The 21,288-nt window shown below is 39.3% G+C and overlaps 1 protein-coding gene across 1 annotated transcript in view; it reads right to left on the bottom strand.

The window, feature by feature from the left end:
- Positions 1-21,288, bottom strand: part of LOC139742931 (uncharacterized) — a 34,751-nt gene that overhangs the window by 11,174 nt on the left and 2,289 nt on the right. Inside the window, exons 2-4 of the mRNA XM_071653439.1 lie at positions 11,592-11,649; positions 10,367-10,441; positions 8,040-8,167 (exon numbers count right to left, since the gene is read on the bottom strand). Of these exons, the coding sequence (XP_071509540.1) occupies positions 8,040-8,167; positions 10,367-10,441; positions 11,592-11,649 (261 nt within the window). The remainder of the gene's footprint in view (positions 1-8,039; positions 8,168-10,366; positions 10,442-11,591; positions 11,650-21,288) is intronic.

Genomic DNA, 21,288 nt, shown 5'->3' with positions numbered 1-21,288 from the left:
TTCACACTTTTTTTTTTACTGTGAATTATTTCAGTTGAATCTCTTTTTATAGACTGATTTACTAGCACTTTGACTTTCTGAGTGATACATACTGTATTTACATACAGTCAGCTGATATTGTGTACCAGTTAAAGGCTTCCCTACGAGATAACTTTGCTCTATAATGCATTTACATCCACGTCAACTTAGAACTGCAAACATTGTGTTCACTCTCCCTCTGTTGAAGGTGCCCAAGATATAGCTTGATAGGACATCTTGTTCTATACAACGAAACTGCAATATCTCCCCCCTCTATCTCTCTCTTTAGTCTGAAAACCTAGTGTAACAGCCAGTTTCACAAAGACATTATCTGCTACAATGGTAAGTTGCACTGACTACAATTTACTGTGGAAATAAGCTCATTGCTAACAACTAATTGATAGTTCCACTACTGTTGCCATAGCGACTGCATTAGTTGCAACTTGCAAGATTTAATTATAGTCCTCTCCATGAAATGGTTCCCTGGGGCTATACAAATGAGATTTAAAGGAAATGGGAAGGGGTAGAGGTAAGGTTAGTTTGCAATCATTCAGCAAAACTAGCTACAGTACCATCTTCAAAAGGCTTGTCTGAAGACACCACATAATAACCTGGTGAATGCAATGAACAGCATACACGTACTGTACCAGCTAAAATATATATGACTGTGAGGGGATGAACAAGTGTGGACATAACAAATAACCAGCAATACTTCATCGGCAGATTCAGGAGATATCAGTACCTCACAGAGATATATGGAGTCAAAAGGACTTGCGTGAATCTTAACTTTAAACACTGTCGTTAGCAAAAACATTTGATTAAATTGACATACAATGACCACACTGTGTGGCATTTCATGGTTTCTATGTGTCTTGTAATTATTCAGGACTTGCTAATGAAGTAGATTAGCAGCATCGTAACCAACATGTCTTTCACAAACAGACTGTTGTGACAAACCCATCTGACTGCTTGCCATGGGTATCAGACATTCTAATATCGGCAAGTGAAATTTGATGACATTTACCTGGCTGTGCAATATACTTTCTACCATAAAACTTTTGATAATCTGCATCAACACACACAAAAAACACATAAAAAGATAAAGTGATGTAAAAACATGATTTCAGTTGAATCTAATCAACAGCAAGAACTATACTAACTGGAAACATGGTATATGTGAAGTATTATAGTTATGTGACTGATTTTCTGTTTTGTACAGGCAAGACACTTTTGAATTCCATTCTGATTTCTGACCACTTCTATTTCTATACACTTGACTGATCATGCAGATGCGTGAAGAAATAATTATGTACTGAACACTATCTATGGTATACATGAAGTATGAAACTTATAGTGAAAGTGTCTTCAATGACCTATGTGTATAAAGATGTAATGTGTTTATTATCAAATCCTTCAGCTTATGCCAAAAATAAAGCAAATAAAAAATATGTACTGTAAAAGAGCAATTCTGTAGTTAATGTCTTGATTCCACAGAATTAAAAGCATGTGAAACTCATCCTATCCTACTCGGCCCAGTGCGCAAAAAAACCCAACAACAACAACAACAACCCTCAAGTGAAAATATCCACTATTACAGTATTCGAGGAGCAGAATGTCATAAACATATCACATATTTGGTGAACATTTCATACACTGAGCATGACTGAAGATTTGTGTGTGTGTGTGTGTGTGTGTGTGTGTGTGTGTGTGTGTGTGTGTAAATTCAAACAGTATTATTTCTGTGTCAATTAATGAAGTCATTGTGGTCCACAATTTATTAACCTTCAATTTGGCAAAATTGAAGTCAACTTTACAGGATACCTTCTTTATTTTCACATAAAAAATGACCCCCCCCCCCCCCCCCCCATTACATAGTTGTTGGTCCCTTGTTTGACTCTAGTCAATATTTTGATAGTAAACACAGGCATGGAGACTATTAGTATGTAGGTGGGTCAGGCTACGAGAGGACAGTAGGTGTGACTTGCATTGGTGCAGCGTGTGCAATGTGTCGTCTGTGTGTTCATGGATGGTACAGTGTGGGCAGAGGACTTCCCTCCACGCAACTGGTGACAAAATTAAGCCATAGCCTCTGGTGTACCACAAGTCCCATAGGCTTCATGCATGGGACATCTGATTCACAAAAGCCATGGGTTAATGATAATAAATGCAGTCAGAAATTACAGAGGGATGCACATTACTGTGGGAGAGAATGGTATTTGAGCTAATATGTGACCAGATGCAATATTAAAGCCATTCGAGCTTTGGGGGCTAAGAGAAATTCTTAAACCAGTTTGGGAAAAGAAAACCTGGTTGAAAATTATGAACTTTTTTCTACCACTGTCACACATCAATGAATTCGTGAGGCAACCTCATGACCAAAACATCACTTTTCTGATGTATGCCACATTCTTTGGTAAATTTTCACTTTAATAAAAACAAGACTTTTCTCCTGAAATTCCCAGAGCTCTCTCACAAAAACTAATTATGTAGCAAATAGGTCTGAGAAGGTACAATGTACCAGTATTTTGATCTAGGACCTATGCCAACACACAGCAGGTGGACAGAATGCTATAAACTAAACTGTGGACTTATTAAGATAATGCATACCTTGACTTTTAATAAAAATGCATAAAATAATAAATTTGAATATTCCTGCACAAATGATTTACTTCACATTTCCTCTGTTATGCGAAGTGAGATTAATATCACATTACTAATTTTTTTTTCTTTCTAACTGATTACATACAATCTTACTGACTGTTGACATTTGGCCATTATAATAATATCAATAATATATACATGTAGCTTTCCTATACACTTGATAAATTTTAAACATTGTCTTCATGCCTTCACATTACTGGATACCCGATGTATGAAGTTTCTTTTATACAATGTACAAAGTTGTAACAATGATGCTTGGTAAATGTCTGATTTTGTTGAATCAGTACAACATGAATGGTTATGATGAATATACACTCATGAAGATACACAAATCAATGAGCTACAAGTACACTCACAAAATGTATACATGAACACACTCACAGAACCAACACACAATGCTGGTGGCACATGGGTAAACTAGCAGGGAATACCATATGGCAGACTCATGAGATAACCACCTCAGCCTCACATGAGATATGACACAACAGTACACCTGCCCATGCTGGCAATCGGTTCATTATGCATACTGAATACTGTAACCTGCACATCCGCACAAGGGTCTATGTAACAGCAATTTGTAACTTTTCATCATTCACTTTTATCACTCAGTATTTAAGACTTGTGCATGTTATGAGAACATGAAATCTCTGTTAAACGAGAAATGTATGAATGCATTTTAATTTTGCGAAATTAGTAGCATTAATGCTAAATTGCATGCAACATGAATTCGTGATGCTAAATTGCATGCAACATGAATTCGTGAAGAGGAAAATATACTGCTATTTTACAAGGGTGTCCTTTGTGAGGTGAAGTAAAACCATTCATCTCTTGTCCATCAAAAAGCAAATTGTTTCAGACAGCAAGAACCTAATTTACATCGTACGAGGCAGGGCTCAACATTAGCTGTGGCTCTGTGGCCTGCTGGCCCAGTGGCCTGCTGGCCCAGTGGCCTGATGGCCCGTGGCAATAAAAATTGGTGTTGGGCCACGAAACTCATCATTGACTGTGTCGAGCCCCGAGAGAGAGCGGCTAAAATGTATTCTAGCAGATATTTGTGCGATTAAAACTCCTAAAGAATTAACCTGAGATATTCTTCCATAAAAAAATTAAAAAAATCTCAGTTCATGCAAGGACGGCCCACTGTTATACAGACTGGCAAACACAAGGAATTACCCAGACATCCACTTTTACACTGTGTTAATAGTGCAATGTAAAACCTCATCTGGGGGATTGAGTTATCAATTTTCTCATATGAAGATGCTGTGATGCTTTTGGTACAACCAGAGCAAAAGAAAAAAAAAGAAGAAATAATGACTTGTAAATTTTGTATTTTCACATTCTGGTTTGAATGAGATATAGCTAATGCTATTTTCATGTATTTTGGTACAAACCCTTCTTGATGAGGTGGTTCAGTTCACTACCTTAGTGTTAGCATCTAGCATTCCATGATGCTAAGTACAGCAACTTCTTATAGTTACCCTCCCAGAGACTCCAACCCTAAGCACCTTCTGATCTGGAGATTCTCCCGCCTGAAACCCCTAGCAAACGGGAGACTCCAACTTGATGTGCGCAAAGCGCACATCATGAGCACAAAGTTCCTTGCGGTCTAGGGTTCTAGATGCTCTCTCGTGCTATCTAAGGCTTATTTTTCAACATACAATGAAATTAAGTAAGAAATCATTTCAAGCGGGAGAAATTAAATCTCAAGCGGGAGAACGGGAAATTCTGCAAAAATGGGCTTTCGGCGGGAGATCTCCGTCGAAAGCGGGAGAGTTGGAGTCTCTGCCCTCCACAGATTACATAACATCTCTATACATATAGAAGTTGTAGTTTGTGTTGGTTGTACATGATCTAGACACAAGCATCTCATAGTCAATGTGAATTTTTAGAAGTTAGCTTCTGACTATGTAATTTTTGTCCAAGGAAAGATCAATTAGAAAGCATTGCTGTATAGAAGATGTACCAGTATGCAAATAATAAAAATAATCACTTCTGTCAATTTTAAAGTTATAGTCATTGCAGAAGGCAGGTGCAGGAAATGAAGAGAATAAACGGGGAATATACACTGATTAAATTTCATTGAGAGTTTTTGCTAGCTCATTGCAATATATACTCAGTACGTGCATGGGACGAGTACCATTTTATTTCCGTTCTGCACAAAATACAGTCAGTATTACTTGAAAATAGTTCAGGCAGATTGTGCTGGTACTTCAGTGAATGCTGTGTATGCATATAACGTATGGTTTTATGTGTGTAATACATTTTGCAGGCAGTAGCAAAATGTTAAATAGCGAGATGTCATTCAACTACACAGCCTTTCTGTGACAAGAGCAAAGAGATGGGAACACTGGAGGGAAGTGCTCCCTACTGCAGTCATGTGTGTATTTGTGTATGTATGTGTATGTATGTGTGTGTATATGTGTATGTATGTATGTGTATGTATGTGTGTGTATATGTGTATGTGTGTATATGTGTGTATGTGTGTATGTGCGTATGTGAGAGCCAGAGAATTCTTTCTACTCCTGCATGCAGCTTTAACCATCTTGCAATTATCATCAGGCAAAGAGTACTGTAAAAGTGGTTTCTTTCGCGTACAGAAACTTTCGCGGTTTCCATCGGTGCCGACTTTTTCGCGTGTGTTTAAATTCGCGGTTGGTAATGATAGCGTTGTAACAAGCGACGAGTTCAAAACATTTTCGCATGATGTTAAATTCGCGGTTCAACCTCAAAGCGCGAAAATAAAACCACCACGAAAGAAAACACTTTTACAGTACCAGTTCACAGGGACAAGCTTTTCATTATTATATTAACACATTGAGGACGAGTCCCAACCAAGTATACTCAGGCAAGTGTCTATAGGAAATACGTATTGAAGCAAAATCAGTCCGTCCTCAATGGGTTAAAGACCCAGTAGTGTATGGATTCATAGGTGGCCCAATTCATACACTGCCCACCGAGATACGTTAGAAAACACAAGTCAGCAAATAAGTGCATGGAAGCATAAAACGGTCAACTCCTGGGCCCCGTTTCATAAAAGATGTTAAGATGTCAACTCTTGCTGGAATGACAACTTCCTATATCAACAGCCAATCAGGAAGCTGCATTCATGTCGTTACCATGACAATTGACATTCCAGCAACAGTTGTTATCATATCAACTTTATATGAAACATGGCCCAGTTGAGATTATTTGGCTGTGTGTGGACTCACATAGAAATTTCTGACAATCATAAATCCATACACAATTTATTACGAGGATTCTCAAATATCTGAGCTGGGCTAGCCTTCATGCCACTGGTCTATAAAGCACTGCGGCTACTGTCACATTTGATATCTTTTCTCTTTCTTCCAAGAGTATCACATTTTATCATAGATATGTTTTGCAACTTATTTTGCCAGATACAAGCAGAGAAGTAAAAAGGTGTAAAGTAACTCTGTACAAAGTACAGTATTATGTTATCTCCTACTGCTTCTAAATAACAAATAATCCACCAACTGATATGGAAAGAAGTAATGTATGTAAAGCTTTGAGATTTCTATAAAATGCATGATTAGCGCTAGACAGAATAAGCCATGCAATGAAAAATATCTGTACTTTTCTGTCTTAGTTGGGGAAAATCTTTTTATAAGATAACTGATTCACAAAGAAATAACTACTGTCTACTAGAAAGTTTGATGTCTCAGTTACTCTCTTGTTTGGTAATCTACCTTTCAAGCTAGGAGCTGTATAGCAGCCTAATGTAATCTGCTTCAAACAGAACGGCAGTACACTGTGACTTAATTCACCGTAGAAAGACTTACACCTGTTCTGTGCTAATTATAGATTTGGAGTTGGTTGATCAGCCTCATGCAAATTTAGCACAGAGCCAAGCTACAGTATACAGCAGGGAGAAATGGCCCCTCACAACTTGTCTGTCTGTGTTTGAGATAGACTACATTACCCTGGGAAGTGCAACTGTCACTAGAGCAACAGAAATGATGTCTTTTCAAATTACGTCACCATGAGTAGGCTGTCTGGGCTGTATTTGTTTCTGTTTCAAAATCCTAGAAAAGAATAAAATCAGACTACCAGCCCATAAATAACAGAGTTTAATCTCCCTAGAGACAGGAATAGTTTGGTGATTTTCTGGATAATAAACCCAATTTCAGTGATTCTCTTATCAACGAGTCAAATTGAGATGCACAGAATTTGGGGAGGCAGGTCTAAGAGTGTGAGTGTAGTCATTAACGCTTTTCTTATTTTCTGATGTAAAACTCATGTTTTCATGTATGATGGACTAACACTTTCTTCTTCTGTCATCTATGTCAAGCATCACACACACTCTTATCCATACATACAACCATGAAATACAGAAAAAGCATTATACTCATCGTTATTTAATTTTACATAGGGAAGAAATAATATCATAACATTATACAGTACATATCCAAAAAAAAAAAGGTAATCCACCTTTGGAGGGTTACTATTTCATTATGTCATGTATGGAGAGCACAATGCTGGTTGTAAGGAAAGACAAACTCTTCCTCTTTAAGACAAACTCTTCCTCTTTCCATTGGTACTTAATCATGTTGACAAATGTCATGCATGACTGAGCACATGAACTTTCAAGACTGGTGACAAATTGCACTTTTTCCAAGTTTGAGTGTCACATGAAGGAACAATGTATGTCTCAATGAATGGATGAGATCTGTCAATGAAAGTGGTCAAATAGGCCAGCCTGTTTGAATGCAGGTTTGTGTTTAGGGTTTCTTGTAACATTTTGCGGTCCATAACCTTTAGCATGGCCACTTGTCCGATAACTTGGTCACTCCCACAAAGGCAAACCCATATAGTCCATTTTTCTCTGTTCATAGTCAGCACATAGCTCGCAGCGACAAACCATGTCTTGAATATGAACAGGACATCTGTAAAAATGATTAGGTATCAATGGAAAGAGGAAGAGTTCCCCTTTCCTCACAACCAACACCGTCCTCACCATAGCTGACAATTATGAAATTGTGGGCCTCCAAAGTTGAATTACTTTTTTTTTTCTATACGCACTGTATAAGCCTTGTTTGCGTTAAAATACAATCCATGTTTTATTCCATTTTACTGTTGTGTTAGGACTTCCTACATCAAATCTTATGATCTTCTATCCTAGACAATGGATTTCTTTGAAAAATAAAAGAAGTTGGAATCACCACTGCTGCTTAATATTCATTACCATAATTAGTGGCCAATGAATGGGTGTATACAGTGGTATATTAAAGTGTTATCCAGTTTCCCTGCATGTTTTACATCTAGCGCAGATTAACATAAAGCCGTCAGAAAGCTGTCCATAAAATCTTCAGCAGGATGTCACACACAATTATGTAACTCACCTGAAACAATTGCCAACGGATGTCTATATCTGATGTAACAGAAGACCGAGAGAACGAGGTATAAAATTGCTCTTTTCCAGTTGTCTAACCATGACATATACTCCCAGAAGACATAGCATCTCCCCTCTCTGGAATGGGCAAAGATAGAAGAAGACAATAGCACAAAATCACTTGTGTCCCTATCAATCATCATTTTCTTTCTGGATTGCAATATACTTCAGTAATAATCTCACTGGTTTCAAGTAATCAAAAGAAAGTAATAAAATATTCATGGAATACTTCTGGCAGTCCAACTTTGTGGTGAGCATCCAGTCTTCATTTTGTCACGACTCATATGGCTACTCCATCATTCAAGTCATCCAAGAACAAGATCAATTAAATTTAATTTTTCAGCAGAGGAAATGAAGAAGTACAGTATGTACACAGTAGAAGCAAAAACAATGCATTGACAGGTACATGCACATGCCACTCCCATTGCCAGACAAATCAAAGCTGAGGCCCCTTTGAAGCAACTAGTGCTTGTAAGTGGGACCCAAAGCAAAACTGTTACTGACTGACCAAATTTTCTCATATGCAGACGAGTGTAGAATCTGTGCACCTGTCTGTACCGTATGCAGCAACGTATGTAATTCTTCCCTTCCTAGATACGCTCAAAGTATTGGACATCTTGGAAATGAATTTCCCAGATTATGTAGATACAGTCATAAGTCCTACATCATCAGTACAGTAAAAGCAATGTAAAGTTAAAGTAAAGAAAATTAAAGTTGTAGTAGGTTAAAGCAGGATGAATTTCAGCAAAATATATGGGGTTAGGAGTAATGTGTTCATCAGTTTTCATAGCTCATTCAAATGATACAGACAAGGTTCCTTGTGAATAGCATTAGTGACCACATATGGAATTTTGTTGGCACACAATTACTGGGTTTTTTTTTCACATTTCTGTGGCTAATTTTTTTTTCAACAATTTTCCATGATTTACATCTCTGATTTTTCTGTTGTCATATGAACCAGCATAATATCGTCAGTTGAGAACTAGAAGGATGCTAAAGCATTCTAAGATTTAAGCATAAATAAAAATGAAACATTTAATTTTCATGAAATAAAAACATCATTTTATTCAAAAGTGGATTTATAAGCATTGTTCCAAATATAGGGTAAAATAGTGCCCATGTGGTTCTAATTTTCAGCATTTTACTGAAAATGAAAATCATTAAAAATTGACACCATAATGTAGAAGAGATTGAGTTCTACAACATGATGCCAATATTAACTCAATACAGGGGAAACTCGGTATAACGAACACTGCTATAACGAGATATCGGTTATAACGAGGAAATTTTCCCGGTCCCAAATTTCCTTCCACACAAGTCTATGTAAAATGCTACTCTTATAGCGAGACCGGCTATAACGAAATAACTGCTATAACGAGATAAATTTTGTGACTTCCAAACAAAGAAAAACATAGCCAATCAAACCTGCTATAACGAGGTAAAGCAAACTGCCTTCGGTTCAAAGCTTTACTTCGCCTGTGTTATCGTCTTCCGAGATTGTAAAGCTTGATGCGCCAAAAACTGTCTTGTACACACATTATAATCATTTTCTTCAGTGCACTCCAGCTCGCACTGCATGTTGTACGTGTAAGTGTGTGTGTGCGCGCACACTGATCAGTATGCAGAAAATGTGGTGGGACGGCCATAATGTATGTACATGACATCATCATGACGTTTAGCAGAAATGAGGCAATCTGATGCTGTGATTGGCTTTCTACAGAGGGAATTCCCCATCTTCACACACACACGCAGTCATAATGTACGTATACAGAATGTGTCACATACACACACAACATTGTGCAGACCATATTCAAGCTTCCATACAACACACACCCATACGATAACCACATACCAATCCACATACGATCTTGATACAATCGCAAGCTATATAAATTTACAAATTCAAACATCTACAATTAATAAGAAACACATTCTTGACTTGATATTGGATTTCCTTGGCGAAAAACATCTTCTTACCCATAAAGGTGAGTAATTCCCTCACACACAATATCAAGTTATCAGTATTGATTGAAATATGATGGGTAGTCCCACATGTGCAAATTAATGTCTTTACGTTATGCCTTCTTTTATGCCTACTGATATAACGAGATATCGGCTATAACGAGGAAAATGACTCGGTACCGACCATCTCGTTATATCAAGTTTTCACTGTACCTCCAACAATAGCAATAAAGCCCTTCTGGTTCTCAACTGACAATATCACAATGGAATTCCCCTTCAGGTAGCCACCTTTCATCACAGTGAATTCCAACTTACCTGCTACAGCATCTGTCACAACATGGTGCTACAAAGATAAGCAGTTCTAGTACAGACACTATGAAGGCAGTCACTCTGTAGAGGAATGAAGACACAGTACACTTGTATCAGAGGTTAAAGAGCTATTTTAAAAGCTTTTCCTTTCCTTCATAAATTCCTTCTACATCAGGGAATAATTTTCCAACTCAAATTTGATTAGCAATTTCAGCATACAGTAAACAGCTAGTGAAAGGCGTATTCTTGTTTGTTTGTATTCTTTTTTAATTACTATTCAGTCAAAGGCATTGAAAGATAATTCCATTGATGGTTACTAGCATGGCAGGAAGCATACAGACTGATCCATTTTAAAGGTTTGAAATGCTACTGGGGAAGGTTGCATAATATATCTTACCATTTCTTCTTGGGACTTGTAACCTCCCCAAAATCACAAATACCAGTCTATATCAAACCCAGATATAAAATATTTTGTAATTCCTGAAATCAAAATTCGCTACCATGTATTGGTTATTCCAACTACCCATGTGACTAATGCATACTCTCAACTTGAAGTTTCTGTGGTAGCCATTTGCATAGAATCCATAGCACAGAGCTGCAACTCGTGAGCTATGCAGAATTAAATACAGCTCCCGTGCACAGTGACTTGTACTTCATCAAAAGTGTGCCCAAGATTCTCTCACTTGATACCAGTATTTGTTTACACAAAAAAGTTACCCAATTGCAATATGTTCCTAGGGATGTTTTGTCTATTGGGAAATATTACAAGTGATATACTGTCATATTAATCACTGAGTGCAATTTGACTTACCCATGTGATATGCATTTTAACAAGTCTGCTCAATGTTAGCATTTGCTAGATATCCATGACTCCTTGTGTTTTTGACAATTGCCTAGAACACAATGCTAAATATTCTCTGGAATGCAGAACCATTTCACTTAAGCAATCAAGGACGTTCTGCATCTAAAATTAATGAGATATTTTAAAGGTGATATCTTAAACAAGCATACAGCCAAAAAATTCCTTTTCTTACTTCAAGGAAATACAGGATTCTATTACACTTGTATACCACAAAATTTACTACCATGCAATGGCCATGACTTTATTGGCCTGAGGCTATACAATTTTCAGGTCATTCCATGGCATCACTGAAATGTAATCTTTCACTGTATGAAATATTTTTAAATTGCAACAGAAACAATAAGAAATAAAAAAAATATTAGTACTTACAAAATATAAATGTAGAACAAATCGCTAGCTACGTTTGTGACGCCAATGGCCCATAGAACTGCAAGACAAAAGATACAGCAAGAAATTATCACATGAAGATATTGTTATATATCACAAACATACCTGGTACTTGTTTTCTGCACTCTAGTATTACTAGAGTGCAGAAAAGGTTACCATCACAGTAATTTTTCAAATTTCCTCTGTGAGATTCCAGATAAGCTGCTCAGTATTAAATGAGAAAAAATACATATTATTTTTCTAGGGATTAAAGCAACTGTAGGTATGACAGCAAGACATTTTTCTTCTCTTAGAATGAGCAACATGTTTAAATCATAGTAGTGACCCTGAGTGGTGCTATGGATAATGTGGAGTTTTGTCAGATCATGATAGATCTCAAAAGTCCAGAGAGATAATTATCTATCAATTACACATTTCAAGTTTGACCACTTCAACAGGAATCACCAGTTATAAAGTTCTACAAATCCTCTGCATTTTTCAAAAAGGCCAGATTAATTATTGCAGTACTCTATTTGACAGAAATTTATTTGGCCAACTGCTGCTGCTTGGTGATTATTGCAAGCCTTTTTGCACAGTGACTGTTGTAAATAATCCTAGAGCCTTAAAATCTTTGCACCAAGAATTGGTCAATGCCAGTGATCTCACACATAATATGTATGGAATGGACTACCCTACATGTATGCTGCCCTACACAAGTTAATTGCTCTTTCGTTTCAAACCAAAGTACTTTCTTCTTAATTTGTTGGCATTCTTTTATGTGTACAACAATACAAAGTTTTTTAAAAAAAGTAAAAGTTGGTATCTCTATGTCTCTAGAGGAGCTTCTAATACGGATAAAAGCTCTATCAGTAATTTCATTGTCCTACAATTCACAGCGTAGACTTAGAGAATATTATGGAAAACCTAGACATGCTAGAGGAGCTCCAGCTTTAGAAACATAAACCCCACATGATTAGCTGCAAAACAGGGAATAATTTTCCTGGTATCGCATCACAATTTGCTATGCATTTTTACACCACTGCTACACAAACTACCTTCTGTGTAGCAGTTTTCTTTCATAGAAATATACAGAATACCATTTAAAATATTGTTCATTTAGCTGAAATTGCTAATCAAATCTGAGTAGGAAAATTATTCCCAGCAATATGACACAAACAAAAGGACAAAGCCAGTGCATAATCTTGACACCAAACAAGAACATTAGATCATGAAATTAGTCACTTGGAAAGAGGAGAAATATGCAACACAGAAGGGGGGGGGGGGGGGGAGAGAGATACATGTATGAATGTTGCCATGCTCCATCTGACTCATGTATGTACAATTGTATGGCTGTTTTTTGGTGGGTCTTTTTCTCAGCACACTAGCCTATGACCAAGGACATAGGCACCGCATACTTCGATGCTTCACTATACATTATAGGTAGCTTTCCAAGGGGTTCACAACACCATTGGTGTTGTGAACCCCTTGGAAAGCTACCTATAATGTATAGTGAAGCCAAGCCTCTATTGTGCATGCTTTGAACATGCATGCAGCATGTCACATTCCCTCAAAGACCTAGATAAAACCAGTACTGAAATCACACTGGATAAGATCATTTGGCTCAAAATCTGAGGCTGGCTGAAAGTAAAGAATTCTTCATACAGTTCTTCCTTTAAAACCTGCTGCTAGGAAAAATTCTTAAAAATTTAGAAGTCGGTGGCATTTTCTGGAATATCAGCATGATGACAGTGGGGCAATCTATGAATCCTGGGTATTCTATTCCATGCATATTTCACAGGACTGAGCCTGTTCATCTGACAAAAAAATCTAAGACCTAGTGGCTGGTGACAGAAGTTGTCATACAGTGCAATATTACATTTAAAAGAGAGCATAAAGTTGTTTGTATTGTCACACATGTGAAGAAAATGATCGTTTAGGATTCGGTTACAGTTTGCTATTCCAAGGACTTGATTTTTACTAAAGTTCGTTACTCTGAAGGCTCCTTATTCCAAAGTTACGCCATTCCCGGGATTTCGAAGGTTTGTTCATCTGAAGCTTCGCTCTTCCGAAGATTGGCTATTCCAGAAGTTCATAATTTAGATAAAAATACATTGTTTGTTTTCCGAAGGTTCGCTGATCAGAAAATGAAATGAGGTTTGTCATTCCGAAGGTTTGTAAATCAAAAACTTAGAAAGGTTCACTACTCCAAAGGTTTGTTGATCAGAAAATGAAATGAGGTTCGTCATTCCGAAGGTTTGTAAATCAAAAACAGAGAAAGGTTCTCTATTCTGAAGATTCGTTGTTCTGAAGGGTTTTTAATCCGAAAATGAAATACGGTTTGTTATTCAGAAGAAGGTTTGTTAATAAAAAACATGAGAAAGGTTAGTTATTTTGAAGGTTCAGTTGTCTTACAGATGATTAAATTCTTAAGTTTTGTTAGTGGACTCACCTTTTTCACTTTTGGATTAACAAAACTTCTTTTTTTTTAATGCTCCGTTTAATGTACCGGCATAATAAGAACCATATTTCATTGTCAGATTAACGAACCTTATTGATAACAAAATTGGAATAACGCCAAAATGTTTGTAATAACAAACCCTATTTTATTTCCAAACAGACATTTTAGGTGTACCAGAATCTTTATCTTTGTGTTTTGTAATACAGAACCTTTGGAACAATAAAACAAATAGGTACCATAGTTATTTAATTTCAGATTACTGTAGTCAAATAAGTTACCCTCGGAAACTGTGCGTGACACACAGAGCGAACACACAATGATGTTGAGCGTTTGCCCATGCAGAGGCGCTATAAATGCTTGTTCCACTACGTATTTTCAAAAGCGATCCGCATTTCATTATAACGGAGCTCATTTCTTGTCTTTTTCTTTGTCAGTGGCGCTCGGAAATGACTTCATTATAACGAAAATTTCGCCATAACTGTGCTTGTTATATGCAAATTTTGTACAATAGACTTTAATGGCGATAATTTTGGGACCAGAAGTTTTACTTCATGAACAAAAAATTTCGCTATAACCGTGTTCATTGTAATGGGAGTGCACTGTACTCTCCCTTGCAAAAGTAACTGACATTCGATGGTCACAACATGTAATATATTGCAAATTTAGTGGCACCAATGTGCATTCGTACCTGCCCCCCCCCCCCCCCCCCCCACCACCAGGCGGTCAACCATACAAATACTCCCCGTCACAGGTTTTTGGAAAGGAAGAGAGCAAAATTACCCCCGACATGAAGGAAGAGTTCTGAGGTAAAAATGTCCGTAGTTTCAACCTTTGAATGGACAGGAATGTTTTTAGAGATGTTTTATTGCTGAAAATACTCACAGAAGTATTTCCCAGCAAAAAAAAGAAAAAGAAAAAAAAAACAATTAAAAAAAAGGCTAGCCTGGAGTGCCTTCAGCAAAACATGTGCAATACATTTTTGGGAAAATTGGAGGTCGCAGTACCCTTATCTTGGAATTTATCAGGGGACTGAAAGTAACCCTGTTTGAGACCCTATTTCAGGGCTGTTGTGGAGAGAATTGAAAACCACCCCTAATTAAAAATATTTGGGGGAAAATCCTGCAAGACTCCCTATTTCAATGATTTTCCCTTGAACTGAGTCTCTAAAATACTAGAACTCAGGTACCTTTTTTTCCAAAATATCAGGAACGCACCCAAGCATCCAAGCTAAGCCTCATTTGGTATACCGTAGAATATGGCAAACATGAACTGGGTGTAAATTGTCTGAAATAGGGCTGAGTTTTCCCCCGAGACCGAGTCAGTCTGGATCCTTCTGGAATAAAATTTGGTATACCTACTCTTATTTTTGATTTCAAAATACTCAAGGACTCATAATCCCGGCAAATCGAGTCAGCCAGGTAAGTTTATTTGTAGACTCTTTCAATATATTGCAGGCAAATATGAAATGGTGCCAGACGGGTTCTCCAACCCTTACCAAAACTATGTTTTCACTTTAAAACAAAAGCAGATACACTTTGTAGTCAACGGCATAAATCCGTACTGAGGAGTGGGGGGGGGGGGGGGGGGGGATGCTCACCATCACCACGATTACAAGCCCATCTACATAACCAGAGCGCAGCCTTGGGGGGGGGGGGGGGGGGGGGGGGGGGGAGTCCCACTCTTTTGCATGAAATATAAAGTGGGAGGAAAGTGGCAGCAAAAATATGAAGACTTTTTGTTGTTGTTGTTGCTTTTTTTTTTGCTTGTCAGATGACTTGCGGCAGAAAATCAGACCTTAAAAGTATGAAGACATTTTTTGTTTTTGAAATAAGAGAGGGAGCGGAGCGACCTAATAGGGGGGGGGGGGGAGGGTGTGTAGGGGGGTGTATCCCTCTCCCACACGAGGAAGATTTTGCATTTTCAGACCTAAAATTCAGCGATCTGGTGCACACTTTTGGTGAAATTTTTGTTTTTTCTTCTTAAAAAAAAACAATAGAAAATGAAATATTCACAATATATTATTGAATGACTAAATCGTGGTATTTCAGGTCTTGCTCCGCCTGTGCGACATCATTGCGAAGGCCTATTAAATAGTTGGGCCTATCACCGGCGTAGACAGGATTTGATCTTATAGGGGGAGCGGTTATGAGATCGTGAGGGAGCGAAGCAAGTGAGGGGGGGGGGAGGGTATGGTAGGGGGATTTCCCTCTCCCACAATGAAATCTTTTTACATTGAAAATTTTTTACATTTTACAGTCCAAAAACTGCCTTTGTAGCTATATTCTTCGCTTTGGAAATTAAGGGGGGGGGCACACCGGGCGCAACTGTTGTCAATCACTGGCAGCAACATCAGGAGAATGGCATAGCGATTAAATGCGAGCGAGCGGAGCGAGCGAGCTTGAAAAGTTTGACATTTTACAGTCCCAAAACTGCCGTTTGTGGCTGTATTTTTTTGCTTTGGAAATTAAGGGGGGGGGGGCGCACCGGGTGCAACTGCTGGCAATTACTGGCAGCAACATCAGAAGAATTGCATAACAATTAAATGCGAGCGAGTGAAGCGAGCGAGCTTGAAATTTTGACATTTTACAGTCCAAGAAATGCCGTTTTTGGCTGTATTTTTTCGCTTTGGAAATTAAGGGGGTTGCACCGGGTGCAACTGCTGGCAGTTACTGGCAGTTACTGGCAGCAACATCAGGGGAATGGCATAACGATTAAATGCGAGCGAGCAAAGCGAGTGAGCTTGAAAATTTTGACTTTTTACAGTCCCAAAACTGTCGTTTGTAGCTATATTTTTCGATTTGGAAATTAAGGGGGGGGGGCACACCAGGCACAACTGCTGGCAATTACTGGCAGCATGCAACATTAGGAGAATGGCATAACGATTGAATGCGAGCGAGCGAAGCGAGCGAGTTTGAAAATTTTGACATTTTACAGTCCCCAAAGTGCCGTTTGTGGCTGTATTTTTTCGCTTTGGAAATTAAGGGGGGGGGGGGGGAGCACACCGGGCGCAACTGCCGGCAATTACTGACAGCAACAGCAGGAGAATGGCATAACGATTAAATGCGAGCGAGCTAAGCGAGTGAGCTTGAAAATTTTGATATTTTACAGTCCCCCAAACTGTCGTTTGTGGCTGTATTTTTTCGCTTTGGAAATTAAGGGGGGCGCACCGGGCGAAAACTGCTGGCGGTTACTGGCAGCAACATCAGGAGAATGGCATAATGATTAAATGCGAGTAAGCGAAGCAAGCAAGCTTCAAAATGTTGACATTTTACAGTCCCAAAACTGCCGTTTGTAGCTATATTTTTCGCTTTGGAAATTAAGGGAGGCGCACCGGGTGCAACTGCTGTCAGTCACTGGCAGCAACATCAGGAGAATGGCATAGCGATTAAATGCGAGCGAGCGGAGCGAGCGAGCTTTAAAATTTTGACATTTTACACTCCAAAAACTGCCGTTTGTAGCTATATTTTTCACTTTTGTTTGTCCCACTTTTATGGGGGGAACAGTTATGGGGGAACCATCCCCCCCCCTCCATCGACGCCTCTGCATTATGAGGGTGCTTTTGTTAAGTGAAAGATCTGCTGCACACTCTTTGATAAATTAGGGAAATATACGTCAATCTCAAAAGTGTACAAAGTCTATCGAAAGGGATCCTGTATAGCGGAGCTTTTGCATGTTTATGATTGAGATAGATACGATTCGACGCCCCTGATCTTCCCTGGGTATGCCCATAGATGTAGGCCAATCCTGACTGAGTCACCAGTCACTGTCGTTTCTCAGGAATGACTCAGGAAATGGAGGGGGTTCAATTATGGCGATATAGTTTTTGTTATTGTTTGTTTGTTTGTTTTCGTACATATTTTGCAGATGGTCCCCAGTTACTCGCGTCACAGCATGTTTACATGTTGTAGGCCATTACAATTTGACCTTACAGTGTATGTCGATGTTACTTTCTTCGCGAGCGAGCGCTTGAGAAAATTATGTATACATTTTCTTACTACATAGAATACTGTTCAGCTCTGTTACCTGTCTAAAGGCCGGCGTACAAACGTCATGCAATATGCCAAAATTGATACAATCACATTTCTGCTTCCTCCATTTTTTTTTTTCAAAATTCAGGGGGGATGATTGTACAGGCCATCCCCCCCTCCTCCATTTCAGGGGGGGATATATCCCCCCCATCCCCCCCCCCCCCCCCGGGATTTACGCCCATGTTTGTAGTAGAAGAGATCTAGACAGAAATGAGCAGTCATGCTAACTCTAAAGTTGTATACATGTACAGTCAAACCTGTCTATAGCGGCCACCCAAGGAAGACGGAAAAAGTGGCCGTTATAGACAGGTGGCCGCTATAGACAGGTAATCCAACTTTGTGTGCATTGCTTACATGCATGTATCATCGTTGTATCCTTACATGTACATGTCTTCTTCCGTAAGAGTGACCACAATCAACTTGCTGATTATTCTGTCACTTTCGGGGAGGTCTAAGTTGTACAAGTCTTCAAAGGGTTCAAGTAGTTGCCGTAGTAATCATCATCCAATGAATAAATAAGTAACCAATAAACTGACAAGTCCATCAATAATAGTAATAATAATAACAATAATGATAAAAAAGAAAAGAAAAGAGTGCTAAGCAACTACTCCTGGGCCGAGGCTCGTGACACAAATGTGTCGATGGTATTGGCCTCGACCACTTCCTGGGGTAATCTGTTCCAGTCTTTGACGGTTCTTGGTAGGAAGGAGTTTTGGTGATAGAGAGTTCGGCTGGGCGGGACCAGGTATTGGTGGCTGTGAGTTCTTCTTGGACGTGTAGGGAGTGGTTGAAGCTGTTCTTTAATCATGTTGACATGTGCGAGGTTGTGCGTTATCTTGTAAAGCATTGCCAGGCGTGCAATTCGGCGACGGTCTGCAAGAGAGGGCCACTGCAGCTCCTCTAGCATTGCTGTTACACTGGATGTATTGTGGTAGCGCTGCATTACAAAACGTGCTGCCCGTCTCTGCACAGCCTCAAGCATCCTGATTGACTGTTGGGTATATGGGTCCCAGATGGTGTGGCCGTATTCAATAATAGGACGAACGTAGGTCTTGTATGCAACTTCTTTAATCCTCCTCGATGAGATCCTGAGGTTGCGTCTGATGAAGCCAAGAGTTTTGTTAGCTTTAGCACTGATTGTGTTGATATGCTCTGACCAATTCAAGTCTGATGTGATGGTGATTCCTAGATATTTCACACTATTAACATTATCAAGCGTGTGTCCATGGAGCTTGTATTCTGTCCGCAGTGGTTTCCTTTTACGGGTAACAGACAGGGCAACACACTTTTGAGGGTGGAATAGCATGTCCCATTTCTTTTCCCATTGGACCAGTTTATCCAAGTTCTGCTGGATGGCCTCCTGGTTGCTTGGATTAGTAACTACATCATACGTCGCTGTGTCATCTGCGAAAAGCCTGACACTGGAGGTGAGCAGTTCCGGGATGTCATTGATGTAAACAAGAAATAGACATGGGCCCAGCACACTGCCCTGTGGAACTCCAGACTGTACGTCGATGAGATCCGAACGAGCTCCATTAATCACCACAGCTTGACGTCTGCCAGTGAGGAAGTTGCAGATCCATTTATTCGTATGCCCTCTGATCCCGTAATAGTGGAGCTTGTGAACCAGGAGTGAATGGTTGACTCTGTCAAAGGCTCTTGCAAAGTCTAAGACTAAGATGTCTGTCTGCTTCCCTTGAGCCATATTGTTGATCAGCTCATCAGTAAATTCCAGCAGTTGAGTTTCACAGGATCTCTTCTTTCTGAAACCGTGCTGTTGTGGGCACAAGATGTTATTTTGTTCAAGGTGACCCATTATTGTGCTAGTCAAGATGTGCTCTAGCAGCTTGCAGCACACACTTGTTAGAGACACAGGACGGTAATTTGTAGGTTCGTACTGCTCACCCTTTTTGAAGATGGGCGTCACGTTGGCCTCTTTCCAGTCAGCTGGTACTATTCCACTGTCCATGGAGGACTGAAAGATGATTGCAAGAATAGGGGCAACTTCATTGGCTAGCTCCTTTAAGACCATTGGGTTAATGTCATCTGGACCAGGAGCTTTACCTGGTTTGAGGTTGTGTAGAAGCTTTGTAATGCCTTCCACTGAAATGAACACCTCATCTAAGACTGGGTAATCCCTCACTGGCATTTGGCATTTAGTGTTAAACTCTTCTTTGGAGTATGTTGTACCTTCACTGAATGCCTGATGAAAGTGTTGGTTCAGGACATTGGCTTGTTCTTTTGCATCAGTAACCAGTCGGCCATCTACCTTGAGGGGAGCAACTCCGATATTGGAAGTCTTAAGATGCTTAATGTATGTCCAGAAGCGCTTGTGTCTGTTGGCTCCACTGGGGTCAGTGGCTGTTTCTTCAAAGATATCATTCAAGTATGCCCAGTAGGATCTCCGAAGTTTTTGTTGGACTTGCCTGCGAAGATCTTTGTATGACATTTCATACTTCTCTCTGCCCTTTTTACGCATCTTTTTGTAGAGACGGTCACGCTTTTTGATTAGACGACGTATGGCTGGGGTAATCCAGGGTTTACTTTCTTTTGGTCGGACTTTTTTGTGGGGGATGTGTTTTTGGACACCAGCATGAAGAGTATCCTTAAATGACAACCACAAATCTTCTGTTGAAATCAGGTCATCCTTTGCGTTGAAGGTTGCATGCAAATCAACTAACTCTTGCTTCAGGGCATCCCAATCTGCCTGCTTGTAAAGCGGTATAAGGCGAGGCTTTTGCTTTTGTGACCGTGGGCATATGTTGATTTCACAGAAGACAGCGTCATGGTCTGAAAGGCCTGGTAGGACTTCGACTCTGGGAATAAGATGGGGGCTGTTTGTGACAATCAAGTCAAGTATGTTGTCTGCTCGAGTGGACTCCTCGACTAACTGCTCCATACCTAGGTCATCCAGCATTTCAATGAAGAGGTCATGAAGTCTTGGGTACGATGGTCTGGGCTTCATCCTCATTTGTTTCCAATCCCAAGATGGAAGGTTAAGATCACCAGCCAAGATGATGTGGGCATTTTTAATTGAAGTTGCTCTGGTCATGGATGCATTGAGGAGTTTCAGGCTGTCTTCATCTGAAACATCTGGCCTGTAATATGCACAAATGTAAACTGACCGTCTTCCTTGTAATTTCAGATTTACCCACAGAATTTCACAATCTTCCTGGAGCTCTGTTACTACTGAGCAATTAAATTTTGAATGCAC

The sequence above is a fragment of the Diadema antillarum genome, unplaced genomic scaffold (assembly GCF_040938485.1).
Source record: "Diadema antillarum isolate AM-2024a unplaced genomic scaffold, OU_Dant_1.0 seq00001037_RagTag, whole genome shotgun sequence".
NCBI lineage: Eukaryota > Metazoa > Echinodermata > Echinoidea > Diadematoida > Diadematidae > Diadema > Diadema antillarum.
Note: the sequence above shows the minus strand (reverse complement) of the source record. Positions and strands in the feature narration are given on the sequence as shown.